The 16,148-nt window shown below is 40.4% G+C and overlaps 1 protein-coding gene across 8 annotated transcripts in view; it reads left to right on the forward strand.

Annotated features, from left to right (window-relative positions):
* Positions 1-16,148, forward strand: part of eps15l1a (epidermal growth factor receptor pathway substrate 15-like 1a) — a 146,184-nt gene that overhangs the window by 115,300 nt on the left and 14,736 nt on the right. For 5 of the 8 annotated variants that reach the window (XM_028026750.1, XM_028026753.1, XM_028026752.1 and 2 more), the window contains 2 exons: positions 305-398; positions 1,331-1,539. In XM_028026750.1, coding sequence (XP_027882551.1) covers positions 305-398; positions 1,331-1,539 — 303 coding nt within the window. Of the gene's footprint in view, positions 1-304; positions 399-1,330; positions 1,540-9,023; positions 9,447-16,148 lie in introns of those variants that run through there. The other 3 variants (XM_028026751.1, XR_003596731.1, XM_028026749.1) reach the window with 3 other exon arrangements.

The raw sequence follows: 16,148 nt of genomic DNA on the forward strand, positions 1-16,148 counted from the left end.
GACAATTACATTGTAACACCTAACACTAAAATGTGTTTTTTTAAACAACCCTGTGGTACCTGTTTACTCCATAGTCCACTCAACCACACTGCCATCAAAGTAATAAATAAATTTCACCATGCCATTTTTAAAAGTAATGTAAATAAGAATAACTTCATGCTTGATTATATATTTATGGGTAAAAAATACTAACAATAATAAGCTTAATATGTTGTCCAACAGGTGTCCTGAATCCAGTGATTTTTTTTTCAGGATTAATATCTGAAAAAAAATCTGTTGATTTCTACAATTTTTTCTGTTCTAGCCAGTATTTGTAGATGACCCTTTCACCAGGAAAACAGACATGCCAGCTCTGCCACCTAAAAGAAGTATACCGCCAAGGCCCAAACCACCCAGCGGTGAGTGGCTCATGACATGGTCAACAGCTATCGGCTTTTTCAAAAAAAAGTCCAGTTTTTGCAAGTCCATATTACCTCATAGAATTTCTCCAACCAAACTAAAGCATATCACATAATTTTCAAAATGGAAGCAACTTTGGCTTTTATCATGTAAATACAGTACTTCTCTGTTAGCTTTATTCACTACATCCTTTTCTCAGCCATGGGCTACCTTGCTTTGTATTAAAATTGATTCTTAGACAGAAGATACTTCAGTTATTAAGATTCCATCGAAATCAACCATTACGTAATTTGTCAAGAACTCAAAGAGACATGTAGAAAGCTTTAAGGTGTCAAAGAGAATCTTACACTAATATAAAACCTGACAAAATATTCCGGTTAGGAGTCGGATGAAGGACTGTCAAGAAATGGGCAAAGTTTGAAGACAGACTGACAATTTGCAACTCACATTTGTCCTTTCTCTCTCATTGTCAATGAAACAATGCCAGAACTTTTTGACAGAGACAAAAAGAAAACTTTAAACCACTCAGAAGCCCCATGGGAACCCAGGACAAACCAATCTCTATTCAAGGAGTGTAGACAGTTTTCTTGTTTCGTTGTTTATTTTATTTTGGGATCTCTTGAAAATGGTATTATTGAGCTGAAGTATATTTCCAAAACATTTGACAAAAATAATTTTTTTATTTGCCTTGAAACATTTGTTTTGAATTGGGATATACGAATAAACTGAATCGAATCAGCTAGACATATTTGTGTTTTAGTCAGATGTTAAGAGAGGTATAACTTGTTTACACTTACATTTACACATACATTTTGTAACCTTATGTGGTTTTAGTTTTTCTGTCATTATTTATGGGATATCGATTTGTTTTTCAAGAAAATGCATCTGTCTTGATTATCTATCTATTCATTTAACTGTCTTTTTTCTACAGGTACAACAACACCAGTAAGCTTGATTGCCACAGCAGATCCTTCCAAACCATGTGACCCTTTCCAGGCTTTTGGTGCTGATGTCATAGACCATTTTCAGGCTAAAAAAGGTCTAGGTGACCCATTCAGTGGAAAAGATCCCTTCATCCCATCATCAGCATCAAGTAATGCTCCTAAAGAATCTACCTCCGGTTTTACAGATGTCAGTTCCGTAAGTTGAGACTTGGTGATACTGTTCAACCGTCAAAGCTTGCAGAGATATCCAACATGTATGTATTTGCTGATATACTGTAATGTAGACAAGTCAAATTGGCAGAAAAAATATTTATTGAGACCCATAGGTTGAAAATTTTATTCTCCTTGTCCAGACAACATAAAAAATTGCACATAAAGAGGGATACTAGGTGTTCCTGTCTTATATTTTTATTCTTTTAAGTACACGCATTGACCCACAGACTATAAAGACATCTAAGTAGTAAAACTAAATGCAAGCAGAAAGGTGGAGTTTTTCCCAAGTGATTTGACAAAAATATACATTTCATCCACACATGCACATGGCTTGTTGCACTTTTGAAGAGCATCATCAGCCTCTGTTGTTCAGTATAGCAGCTCTGTCACTGCCCAAACACATCACTGCATTCACTTAAGAGACCGTGTGCTCCTTGCTCACTGATTCAAATGATCTAGTTTTAAAAGTTGACAAAGTTGATACCAAGATATTGGGGATCCTAACTGTCACAGACATGGGCGATCATGATTCCCAAACTTTTCCCCTCTCACTTTGACAAATATCACTCCAAATATGGAAAGATATAATTCAGGACTAATGTTTGCTCCCTGTGATTGCGCATTCTAAGCACTAAAAGACGTTGTCTCTCTTTTGGTGGGCCAGTTTTCCCACCATGCCAAATGTTTTATCTGTTGATGGTCATCAGATAAAATCGACACTTTACCGGAAGACTTGCATAGTTTACAGACACATGATTGCTGACCATGTGTCAGAAGAGGGTACTTTTCATGGAGATATTGTTTTTTCTTCATTATTTTGGAGGTTTTGCTGCATAGAGCAGCCTAATAGCAGCCGTGGCAGCTTATTCTGAAACTATTTTGTTGCCCATGTACACCTGTTTTGATTATCAGAAAATTTGGCTGGCACAGCTCCAGTTAATTTATTACAATGCTTTTGGTAGCTCTGTAGCCATCTAACAATGGATACAATAAAAAGACTATAATGAAGCACTTTAAACAAAACAACAATTGAAACTAAGCTATTCCTATGCTTCCTGTACAGAGATTGGTGTACAGACAACAATTAAAATATTAAATGTATTTGTCATGCTGTCAAAGAGCCCTGACATAGTATTAAGTGATGAAAAGGGGGATGGCTGAGAAGCTGACATCAACAAAATTTGCAATGTAATAGTAGATTTAGGAAGATGGATACTAGAAAGTGGCCCCAGGAAGCAGAAGAGTCTCGCCAGGGTTGTTTTCAAGCAAAACAACCTCTCTGCCAGACTACTCTCTGCCAGCCATCTGCCAGACATCAGTGCCATGGCTGAATGTGTGACTGACTACATACACTCACTGGCCAGATCTTTGCAACTTTTCCAATATTAAATTACCTTCACCTGTAATATCAGCAAATAGCTGCCATATAAACTATAGTACCAAGTTGGACCTCCTTTTGCCTCCAGAACAGCCTTAATCCTTCGAGGCATAGATTCAACAAGGTACTGGAAACATTCCTCAGAGAGTCTGGTCCATATTGACATGATAGCATCACGCAGTTGCTCCAGATTTATCGGCTGCACATCCATGATGTGAATCTCTCATTCCACCACATCCCAATGGTTCTCTGTTGGATTGAGATCTGGTGACTTTTGAGGCCATTGTAGTTCAGTGAACTCATTGTTGTGTTCAAGAAACCAGTCTGAGACAATTCACGCTTTATGACATGGCGCGTTATCCTGCTGGAAGTAGCCATCCAGATTTTCATAAAAGGATGGACATGGTCAGCAACAATACTCTGGTAGGCTGTGGCGTTGACACGATGCTCAATTGGTACTAATGGGCTCAAAGTGTGCCAGGAAAATATCCCCCACACCATTGTACCACCACCACCAGCCTGAACCGTTGATACAAGGCAGGATGGATCCATGCTTTCATCTTGTTGACACCAAATTCTGACCCTACTATCCAAATGTCGAAGCAGAAATTGAGACTCAGACCGGACAACATTTTCCAATCTTCTATTGTCCGATTTTAATGAGCCTGTGTGAATTGCAGCTCAAAGTCAATGTTAGAGACAGTAAGGAGAAGCACAAGAGGAAGCTGGAAAATAAACTGCAGAGGAATAATATCAGAGATATTGGTCAGGGTTGAAGAAGATTACAGGCTTCAAGCAAAAGGAGGATCAGATAGATGCTTTCAATAGCTTCAGGAACAAGCTCATCATCATCATTTCCTGTCCCCAGTCATAGACATCCCACTTTCCTCTAACCCACTGCTTTCCTGTCAAACCTTAGATGTCCTATATTCCACCTTAGTCATGGACTCTTCTGCTTCCACAAGTTTGTCTTCAACCAAATCAGGAGATGCTGCTGCTCCCTTTGATAAGATAAGATAAGATAAGATAAGATTTATTTGTCATTGTCATCAACAGATTACAACGAGATTGAGATTTGCTCGACTCGAGTTAAGATGCAGGTTATGTGTATATACATAATATACAAAGATAAAGAAATAAATAGTACAAAATGAGAAATAAATAGACATCAGAAGATGGTTGCAGCGCCTGGAGGTGTCGCAACAGAATTTACATTTTTAACAAAGTGGTGTCAAGAGCAGAAGTTCTTATGCCTTTGAATTTAGTGCCATGGTTGCCATCGGGTAAAAACTGTTTTTTAGGCGATTTGTCCTGGTTTTTATTGCTCTATATCTCTTGCCTGATGGCAGCAGCTGGAAGAGACCATGACCAGGGTGTGAAGAGTCATTTAAAATGTCCAAAACTTTCTTGTGGAGCCTGGAAGTGTAAATCTGTTCCATAGTGGGGAGGGGGCAGCCTATGGTTCTCTCTGCTGCCCTAACAACACTCTGGAGCGCCTTCTTGTCCGCGGATGTGCTACTGCCGTACCAGACACACAGACTGTACGTGAGCACACTCTCTATGGAGCAGTGATAGAAGCCTCTGCCTTCCACTTTTCTGTATCTAGAAGTCAGGTGAAGAGACAGCTAGACAGAAGAACCAGAACAAGGCTGCAGGTCCAGATGGTGTCAGCCTCAGAGTCCTGAAGGCCTGTAGTATTTTTGCAATATTTCAATATTAGCCTGACCTAAGCTGACCTAAGAGAAGGTTCCACTGTTGTGAAAGACTATAGTACAGCACAGAAGAAATTCACCCATCAGTCATCAACAACTATAGACCTGTTGCCCTGACATTCCACATCGTGAATGTCCTGGAGAGACTTCTTTTGGCCCACCTGAATAAACAGACAAGCACATATCAAGACCCCTTGGAGTTTGCTTATCGCCATGGAGTTGAAGATGCCATCATATACCTGCTTAATAAACCAACTGTCATCTCAACAAAGCAGGTAGCACTGTGAGGATCGTGTTCTTTGATTCCCCTAGTGCATTTAACACAATTCAGTCTGATTTACTCTGTGAGAAACTCCAGAAGACACATATGGAGGCCTCAACAATTGCCTACATCTATGACTACTTCAACAACAGACCAGTTTGTGAGACTGAAGGACTGTGTCTAACCAGGTGGTCAGCAACACAGCAGCACCACAGGTGACTGTACTCTCACCATTCCTTTTCACTCTGTACATTTAAGACTTTCAGCACTTTTCAGACATACTCTGATTACTCTACATTTGTCAGGAGATGGGCAAGATGCTGAGAACAAAGAGCTAGTGGACTCTTTGTGTCATGGTTTGGGAACAATTATCTCATATTAAATGTGAGCAAAACAAAAGAGATGATTGTTGATTTCAGGAGGAACAGGATTAGATTAAACCCTATTTCCATCATTGGAGAAGAATTGGAGCTGGTTGAGAAATATAAATACCTGGATGTTCATCTGGACAACAGACTGGACTGGAGACGCAACAGTGAAGCATCTATAAGAAGAGACAGAGCAGACTGTACTTCTTGAGGAAGCTAAGATCCTTCAAAGTTTGCAGCAAGATGTTGCTGATCTGTAAAGTCTGTTGTTGAGAGTGTGAGCTCTTCATTCGTCATCTGTTGGGGCAGGACCATCAGAATTAAAAAGGCTCAACAAGATGATAAAAAAGGTTGGTTCTGTTCTGGGGATGACTGTGGAACTTCTGGAGATTATTATGCAATGAAGGATTCTTCATAGGATCAAGAAAAGTATGGACAACACTGACCATGCTCCCCATGATACTGTCTTAGCAAGGGAGAGCATCTTCAGTCAGAGGCTTCTTCAGATTCAGTGTGGTACAGACTGCCGCAGAAAATCTTCCAAAATCAGAATCTGCAATAGCTCTTTGAAGAATCTAAATTATTGAGCTACAAAAACATTTAATTTCCCTTTGGGATTAATAAAGTATTTTTGAAGTTGAATTTTAATGCTTCTAGAACATAAGATATACAAAATACTCAGGTTGTCACATTCAATTACTAACCAAATCAAGATATTGAATAAAGTTATGATATTAGTTGGGAACAAAAATCAATGAAATACTCGTGTATTATTCTAACACAAGATTTAGCACATTTACCAACTTGTAACTCTATTTAGACAAAATATATGTTAAAAGTGGATTTAGGGAAATGGAATTTAATTCCATATTTAAGTGTGACATCAAGAGTAGAGTAGTTTATTGAAATTAATGTTTTCCCTTGACTGTTGTGCATAATTCAGAATCTACCCATTGAAGTGATAGAAAAATAATTTAGGGGTTGGGGCAAATTATTTCTAGGTACAACTCTAGTGCCAACATTTCAAAGCTTTGCCAAAATCTGACCTTCCACACAAGAGTTATCATGTACTATTTTCATGGAAAAGGATTGGCAAGGATTTCCTGTAAGCTTCCGAACATGTCATATGTTCAAGGGTTAGTGGATACTGTTGCAGTCTTATGTCAAACACACGGAAAAGCAGGAGGAGTCACTCAATCATCTTGAAATTACTACACCAGTGTGTGCAGCAGTGCTTCTTGATGATACATTAAAAATATAGTGCAAATCAGATGACATATCTGGAAGAAATATCTGTTGGACTTAACTAGAGGGCACTGTGGAGTCAAATTCCAATATAAACATTTTTAGTTCACTGCACATGATACATGTGGGATGTAGAGCCCTGCAAATGGCAAGGGATTTGAATTCGCCATTCTATCACACACTTATGTCCAGCTCTCAGGCCCCCTGTGAAAAGGATTTTGCATCATGTTGTTGTAGGTCTCCAGATACCTGTTTAAATCTCTATCAAAGAGTAGAATGAAGACAAGTGGCAAAACAGGTGAATTCCTTTTGGCACAAGAAAGAATTGGGGCTGATTTTCTTTTTTTTTTTTTTTTTGAAGATTTCAGGGGCGTTGTGAAAGAATTAGCCCACGCCCACCAAATATTGGACTGGATTCCTGCTGGCACCAAAATCATCGATCAGTGATTTTGGTGCAGCTCATCTGGAATCAGTGGAATTTAGAACCAAACAAATGGCAACAGCGTGATGTCTGACTTTGCTGCGCTACCACAGCCACACCTTCCACGAAAAACTCTTTGTGCTTTAAAGTAAGTGACACCAACGTGTTATCCGTCTCCTGAGATGGGATCATCTTGATTAGACCAAGGGGTTTAGCGATGGAGTTTAAAAATAAAACAGACTTCCTGTTCTGAAGGGTTTGACCTTTGTACTTCAAAGTTATAACATTATAGTGCTTACACTATATAGTGTGTACATCAAGTTCACAGCTTGGCCACAACCCATAAACCTACTACAGTTACGTTTTTGAGAACTTTTACTCACCCATCCCTTAACTGTATGTTTATGAAGATGAAGCTGATAGCTCAAAATCCTTGGGAGAAGTTTGTTAAAGTTTGAGGTGTATAAATGTCGAAAATGGCCTAAATTTGCTCTTTAGCAAACCCAAAATGACCCTAGGTTCCTAGGTTTTAGGACATACCTCCAAGAGACTTTGCTGTCTTAGTTTTGGGCGATCTACCTGGCCTAATTCCTCTACAGCGCCCCCTAGAATATTTTAAAGGATCAGCCCCAAGCCATGGTTTAACCCAGAATTATGAAACTTGGCACACATATATATCTTGTCAGGACGTACAAAAAAGTCTCCTGGAGCCATAAACACAACAGGAAGTCGGCCATTTTGGATCAAAGCCACAATTTCCTCTTTTTTATACACGTCACATCTGATCTAACTCTTCCTACAGCTATTGAAATACAGACTTCAGAATCACTCAGGAGAGTCTTCAGGTATTGAAGGTGAGAAGTTATCACAGAATTTTTTTTGTACATCAAAGCATGTGGATGTGGCTAAGTGTCAAACTTTGACTATTCGCCATGAAACATCAAGACATAATAACTTCCACATGCAAGGTCACAGCTGCATCAGACTTCATATGTCTCACTACAGACCAGTCCTGATCACATTGTCATGGTCAGTTGATGTCATCACCTTAGCCCTGCCCAGGAAGTTACCTATTTTTTCTACTGTATGTCTTACTTTTACTCTATGGTTCATATGGGTTTAATCCTATGACAACTGACATAAGATGACATGATGAGGAACTCTGTCAATGCTCCCTGCTGGCTGAACCGTGTGGGCGTGGCCAAATGGCGAATTGCAGTCCCTCGCCATATGCATATGATTGTCTCTAAATCACACATGGATCATCTGTTTTGCGCCAAAATGTATATGTATAACCTTTGTTCACCTCTAAAGAGCCCAACAGCATTGAAATGTAATTTGGCTCCACTGTGCCCCCTAGTGGAGGGGGCAAACTTCCCCAAGCAAAGTTTGGGGAGTGGAAAAGGAGGCCATCAGCTATATCTCCTCACTATGTCAGTCGATCTGCACGAGATGTTGCGTGCTTCACCAGGGAGCGCTGCTGAAAACACAATACAGCTAATATCAACATAAGTCACCAGATAAAGCATCAATCCAGCTGTTCAGATACACATTCTCCCAAAAGCATAAACAACATCAAAGCAACCCATGAAATACAGAACATTGCATCTGTTGCACATAGGCCATGTTAACATAATAATTATGTAAATATACATTGTTATATGTTTTCTGTTTTTTTACTAATTGTGTTTTGTGGGTTAGAGTACAAAGATTCATTAATTTTGGCTAAAAATAATATAAAGTATGTCATTCATCAGCAGTCACTGTTCAGCAACTATTTCTGTAATTTGCCAGTAGGGGTCAGTATTACTCTACCAATGACAAAGAGATTGAGGGAGAAGCGAAGTTTTCAGAGAAATAACTTGCATCAGACAGGGAGCGCACCGTATCAAATTGACAAAAACATGATGAATAACTACACCAGTATTTCGCCAGTAGGGGTCAGTGTCACTCCACCAAAGAGATCGACGGAGAAACTCATACGGTTTCCAAAGGTTACATAACTTTTTATGATTGACTTTTGTGAACCTCTAAGGAGCCCAATAGCATTGAATTGTAATTTGACTCCACTGCGCCCCTAGGTTAACCCATCAGCTATATCTCCTCGCTACATCAGCTGATCTGCACCAGATTTTTTGTGCATCGTCGAGGAGTGCTGCCAAATGCATCGATGTGTATCGCCTGGCGAACGGGCGCAGGAACTGCGCGAGAACATCTGCGGTGGCGAGCAGACGGCGGTCCTGGAACCCCTGCGGTCACCAATAATCTGGAGCGGCGCTGAGCTGCAAGGGCCGCCCGATGCCGCTTGCGGCTTTAATTTGTTTTTCTTTTTTATATCATCTTGGGATTTTATCTTCAAAACAAAAACAGGCTAGGAACAATCAAGGTCTAAAGAGGACATTTCTTGTCTTGCCCCCCTTTTTGTAATATGTAATTGTATATTTGAGCAGAATGAATCACTTTTTTTGGAGATCTTCAATAAAAACAAAGTAAAAAAAAGTTCAGAATCAATGTCGCGGAGTTTTACTGTTAAAAATTCACAAATTAGATGCTGTGGTGGCACAGGGGTTAAGCATAGTCCACATAAGGAGGCCTTAGTCCTCGACATGGCCATCACAGGTTCGATTCTCGGCCTGGTGAACTTTGCTGGATGTGTTTCCTCTCTCTCATTACCCTACTTTCCTGTCATAGCATTTTCAAGTAAAGGCCACTGTCATGGTATGAGGGAAGACAAGAGAGGTAATTGTCAGTCAAAAAGCTGTGCTTCTTTATGTAGCTACAGCATGAACATGAACTGCATCGTATTCGAAATAGTTTCTCTGTATATATCAGCCCTGATAGGGATTATTATATCCTTTTGAAACGCAATCTCAGAATCTAAGAGGCAGTTTTATTTTACGTCCCCTGGAAGTTGTTCTCACAGGAATAGATGGCGAGAGGGAGGATCCTGAGGAAGGGCTTACTACTGGCTGGTTTGATGGTGATTCAGATGGAATGGTCACCTCTGTAGCTGGGGATCTGCAGTCCTGCTGTGACACTGCAGGGTCAACAATATGTTGTGCTGCAGAAGTATCAGTCGTAGGAACCTCCTGATGATGACGTCTGTTGCGTTGAGCCACGCTCCAGTTGGCCATTTCTATGTGGTAGGATCTCAGCTCCTTAGACTTGCTGACGACTTTGACAGGCGCTGTCCACCCTTTTTCCAAAACAAGTTTCACTCTCACCGAACCAGAGCGAAGCTTGGGGAGTGGGCAAACTGAATATCTGTGGTTGCAGAAGAATCTGTAAGAATCTTTAGCTTTGGCATTCTTTAAGTAGACTAAGTCTGGGTTGACTGGGTTTGGCATCAATGTTTTTTTCAGGACAGGAATAGTGGTACTTAAATGTCGGCCAGTCATAAGTTGAGCTGGACTGGCACCTGTTGCTGCTTTTGGTGTGGAGCAGTAACTCATAAGGGCTAAGGGGTCAGGCTGTTTAAGGATGTACTTGGCATTCTGAACAGTCCTTTCTGCAGCTCCATTAGATTGCGGGTAATGAGGGCTGGAGGTTATGTGAGTGAAACCATACCTCTACTTGAACTCATGAAACTCTGTCGATGTTAACTGTTTCCAATTGTCACTGACAAGTTCCAGTTGACAAGTTGTGAGATGCTCCATCTCACAAACATGTGTTTGAGCACCTGAGTGCTGGAAGTGGTGGTGAAGGAAGCAATTTTAATGTCCCTGGAAAAATAATCAACAGCAACAAGATATGTCTTACCCTCAAGCACAAAAAGGTCAACTACAATTCTCTGCCATTGACCTTTTTGTCAATAGCTGGTGACAATGGCTGGTGACAGCTTCCTGCCCAATGGTTGGGCAGGAAGCTGTCACCAGTGGTTCACGTCTCTGTTTGTGCTCTCTGCAAAAACCACAACTTCACTTTGCTTATCATCTGCGCACCAATCTTTGGCCACCACACTGTCAACTTAGCTCGCTCATGACCCTTGGTGAGGCCCTGGTGACCTTCATGTAGTTGGTCTAAAACACCAGCTCAGAGTGCTGTTGGAACAACAATGCGGTCTTGATAAAGGACCAGCCCATCTGACTATGATAGGTGATTTCTGGCTGCATAGTACCCATGAAGTAGTGAGCTCTCTGCCATATTGTGAGGCCACTCTTCTCAGATGACAAACATGATTACTTTTTGAAGCACAGCGTCATTTCGTGTAGTCTGGTGGATTTCCTCAAGCTTTGGTGACTTGCTAGCCACCATAGTGTTGGCATATGCCTTTACTTGTGTTTCAGTTTCCAGAGCGTAACTGTCTTTCAACTGATGTCTGGAGAGTGTGTCGGCGACTACGAGCTGCTTACCAAGAACATGTTCTTGGTAAGCAGCTCGTAGTCGCATGTTCATCCACCACGACAACAGTTCCTTTCAGGTTCTTAAGTAGATTACTCATCAATTGCTGAAAAATCTCAGGAGCAGATGTAATCCCGAATGGTAGGTGTTTGAAGCAAATACAGCCCATCGGGATAATGAATGTGGTCAGTCTTTGACAGCTGAGGTCCAATGGAATTTGCCAAAACCCACCAGAGGCATCCAGACTGGAGAAAATTGTAGCTCCGGCCGGCTTAGGTGTTATGTCATCTAAATGTAACATGTAGCGTTCACGCTTCAGACACTTGTTCAATCGTTTTAAATCTACACACACCCTGACTTCATCCTTGTTGCTTTTTGGAGCAGGCACCACTGGGGAACACCAATCTTTTGGTTCAGTAACCTCCTCAATGATCCCAAGATTTAGCATCCGCTTTAGTTGTTTCTCCACTTTTGGAAGGAGGGGAAAAGGGACTCGGCTTGGTGTATTGACACCGAATGGAAGTGCCTCTTCTGTCAGCTCAATTTTAACAGACACACAGTTCAGTAGTCCTATTTCTCTGAACATGTCACTGGATAACAAATAGTCACCACTGATAGCATTGACGTGTTTGACCAGTCAATGCTATCCTTTAATAACTGTTCTTTACAGTCCTTTAATAACTGTAATCCAGTACTGGTATCTCTGACCTTTGTGTGTGGTGGTAGTGAGGAAAGTGCCCACACATCTGACCTTTCCACCTGGACTGTACACTGTTGATCTTGCTTTATGGAGTTTTGGGTTTTGCTGTAGATTATTGAAAGTCGCATCTGTCATGACTGTGGTATCAGCACCACTATCAATTTGAAAGTTCACAGGGCTGCCATTCACCAGCAGCTCAACGTCCAATTGTCTGTCTGAATCCGACTCCTGATTGACATTTGACTTTGCTGTTGCTCTCAGGAACAGTTTACCAATAAAAAAACGAATCCTCATCTGAATCTGTAACAGCTTCAGCGCTAACTTGTTTTAGCATTTTAGTTTTACGCAGCCTCAAAATTTCCCATTGTTACACTTTCTGCATCTTTTATTTCGGGCTGGACATTTTTCTTTTCTGTCATTCGTCCTATTGCATCTCTGACAATTCTCTGTTCTCGCCATATGGCAGCGGCACAAACAGTCTGTGGCCCAGCGATGGATTCCAGCCACCCAGGCCACAGACTGTTTGTGCCGCTGCCATCAGGCAAGCGGTACAGGAATATACGGACTACAACAAATAGACTGAGAAACAGTTTCTTCCCCACAGCCGTCAGAGCCATTACTCCCTGCTGCCCCCCCCTCCCACACATATCATAACCTCGCAGTCATACATACATATCCCCCACCCCCACACAGCCATATTGTTCTGCACTTTGCACTGTCACATTATCTGTACTTTGCCATAATTGGACCTGCTGCTACTTCTTTGGTGTGGTTGAGTGCCTTTAGTTAATTTAGTTGTATATATTGTTATTATTATTATTGTGTGTTTGCTTATTTATACTGTATATATTTGACCTTTTGCACGGGAGCTGCAATGGAAATTTCGTTGAATTCTGTTCAATGACAATAAATGCTATCTATCTATCTATCTATCTATCTATCTATTTCTGCGCTTGTTTCTGCTTTGACTTCTCATAGCAGCTCTTTGTGCTGCTAAACTGTTTCTGTCTCACCTTGCCTGTAGTTTCCACGCGCTCTGCACTTTGCTGCTTCACTTGTTTACTATGATGTGCAAGCTGGATGGCTCTCTCCAGAGTCAGGTCCGCTTCCACACCGTGTTCCAAATTATTATGCAAATTGGATTTAAGTCTCATAAAGATTACATTTTTTGTTGTGCTTTTAAATTTATAGATGGTATTGTGTGTCAGGGCTCTTTGAATCACTATAATTAATTTCAGATAGCTGGGTTGATAAGTTTGTCTGGTGAGCTCAATTAAAGGAAGTCTACTTAAGAAGGATGTTCCACATTATTAAGCAGGCCACAGGTTTCAAGCAATATGGGAAAGAGAGGATCTCTGCTGACGAAAATCATCAGATAGTGTAGTGCCGTATGACAAAATATGAAAACATTAGATTTTTAACAAAAACTGAAGCGTTATCGTACTGTGAAGAGATTTGTGGCTGATCAGAACAAAGATAGGTTTGTACAGATAAAGGCATAATGAGGAAGGTTTCTGTTAGACAAATTCATCAGATTAAGAGAGCAGCTGTTAAAATGCCCTTACAAAGCAGCAAAAAGTTATTTGAAGCTGCTGGTGCCTCTGGAACCTCAAGGTGGAGGCTTGCAGTGCATGAACCTACTATTGGGCCACCACTAACCAGAGCTCACAAGCAGAAGCGGTGGCAGTGGGCCCAGCCGTACATGAAGATTCATTTTCAAACAGACTTGTTCACTAATGACTGCTGTGCAACCCTGGATGGTCCAGATGGACGCAGTAGTGGATTGGTGGTGGATGACCACCACCAATTCCAAGGAGGTGGTGGAGTCATTTTTTGGGCCGAAATCATGGGGAAAGAGCTGGTCGACCCCTTCAGAGTCCCTGAAGGTGTGAAAATGACCTTAGCAAAGTATATGGACTTTCTGACTGATCACTTTCTTTTATGGTTCAAAAAGAAGAGCCGTACCTTCAGTAGCAAAATCATCTTCCTGCATAACAATGCACCATCTCATGCTGCAAGGAATACCACTGTGTCATTGGCTGCTATGGGCATAAAAGGGGAGAAACTCATGGTGTGGTCACCATCCTCCTCTGACCTCTGACCTCAACCCTATTGAGAACCTTTGGAGTTTTCTCAAGCAGAAGATCTGAGGGTGGAATGCAGTTTATATCAAAACAGCAGCTCTGGGAAGGTATTCTGACATCCTGCAAAGAAATTCAAGCAGAAACTTTCCACAAACTCACAAGTTCAATGGATGCAAGAATTGTGCTGTGATATCAAAGAAGGGGTCCTATGTTAACATGGAACTTAAGATGTTTTTGAATATAAGAACTTTGGAGAAATGTTCCATGTGCAATGAGTTGACAAATGGAGTGATTTTTTTGAGTCAATACTGTAATTTCCGGACTATTACATGTCATAAGCCACAAACAAGTATGGCTTAACATAATATTTATACAGAAAGATATTTTTAATGAAATACGTACTGGTAGTATACAAATATATACCGTAAATGCTTTTTCCTAACTATTGCTGTAACATGGCTGCTTAAAGCAAAAGGAAAAATAATTGATTGTGCTCCTCGTCTAACTCCTGCACACTAAAACCACCAAAGTCGTCTTCTTTGGTGTCAGAGTTGTACAGCCTCACACACACTTCCTAAGTCTCTCTTTCGTTGCCTCTCTCAACATTACTTTTGTTTTGAGGTAAATTTGCTCTTGGACTTCTGTTGTCCTCTTCATGCCACAGCTGTCCAGCCTTTTGAAACCTGTTGGTAAAAAGAGGTGTATTAGCTGTATCACCGCAAATAATCAAAGCATGTGAAAAAGTATTGGCTTATAGTTAAAAAATAACAGCCTTAACAAACTGTAGATTGGATGGGGCCCAAACTTAACTGACATATACAACAATTGTTAAAGATGAAGACACATCTTTCCACAGGTTCGTGCTGAGACAGATCAAAGACGAGTCAGCAGTCTCGTCTTTGAAAGTCAACCAACGAAACTTTAATAAAATGCTAAAGATGTCTTTCAGAAATCAGAGAGAAAAAAATGCATACAAAGATTCACTCAGATCTGGTACATATTCTGATCACCCGCAGTTACATTTAAGCTACACCTTACGCTGCAAAACAACCTGCTTCTGGAACAAGCTCCATGTGCTTGCGTAACTAATGATGGTTGGTTACTTTTAACAGTTTTGGTTTTATGAATCATACTTCCTAAAAAGGAGTTGTTATTTCTGAGATTCTGCAACTCCAGGAGCAAATTCTCTGGTTTCTTCGAGCTGACTAGCGCAGGAATGTGCAAACCTAATATTCCAGAACCGCAGAGCTGAGATATCATGATATCATTATGGCAAATTATACTCAGTTAATTAATATAAGCTTCAATAACTGCAACATATTGTAATAAAAGACAAAATATAATTCCACACCAGCCTATACATTGCTCACGACCCTGCAGGCTGGCAGCCAAACAGCATTGTGGATGAAACAAGCTATTTTTGTTTTACGGTTTAGGAAGTTGCTTTTTATAGAAGTTATCATTTGTAATGCATTAAATGTTTTGGGAACTATACACCAAAATAGTACTACAACAAATACTACAAATAAAAATGCATGCAAGCTTTTGCACACACCAGAGTATTTTAGGGAAGTTTACATTTCAGATATTATATGGGATGTTTTTTTTCTTGCTTCTTAATATTACTGACTGTAGAATTTTCTAACATGGCAGTATCACCACTCAACTGTCAGCCCTTTTGTTTGTTGACCCTGCATGAACTTGCTGTGTATATGTGGATGCAGGGGTGTATGTTGGCGTGTGTATGTGTGGGTGTGTACTTAGTGATCAGTGTGCCTCTTTGTTCTTTTTTTAAACAAACTTTTAAGTTCTTGCAATAGAGCTTCCAGCACGCATCTAAACAGCTACGGCTGAAAATCTGGCCCCTGAATGTTTCTTTATTTAATGTGATAGGCACGTTTCTTGACACTCAAGGACACAACAAAATACACAAAAAAATGTTTATAAAATCAACCTTAATAAAGGGTGACAACTTTACTGAGTAGAAAACTATTTGTTATTCATTAACATTACTTATTTCAAATAGATTAAATAAGTACATCTACATGATAATACTTATGTAATGTAAAAAAAAATTGAAT

This window comes from Xiphophorus couchianus, chromosome 9, assembly GCF_001444195.1.
Source record: "Xiphophorus couchianus chromosome 9, X_couchianus-1.0, whole genome shotgun sequence".
Lineage (NCBI taxonomy): Eukaryota > Metazoa > Chordata > Actinopteri > Cyprinodontiformes > Poeciliidae > Xiphophorus > Xiphophorus couchianus.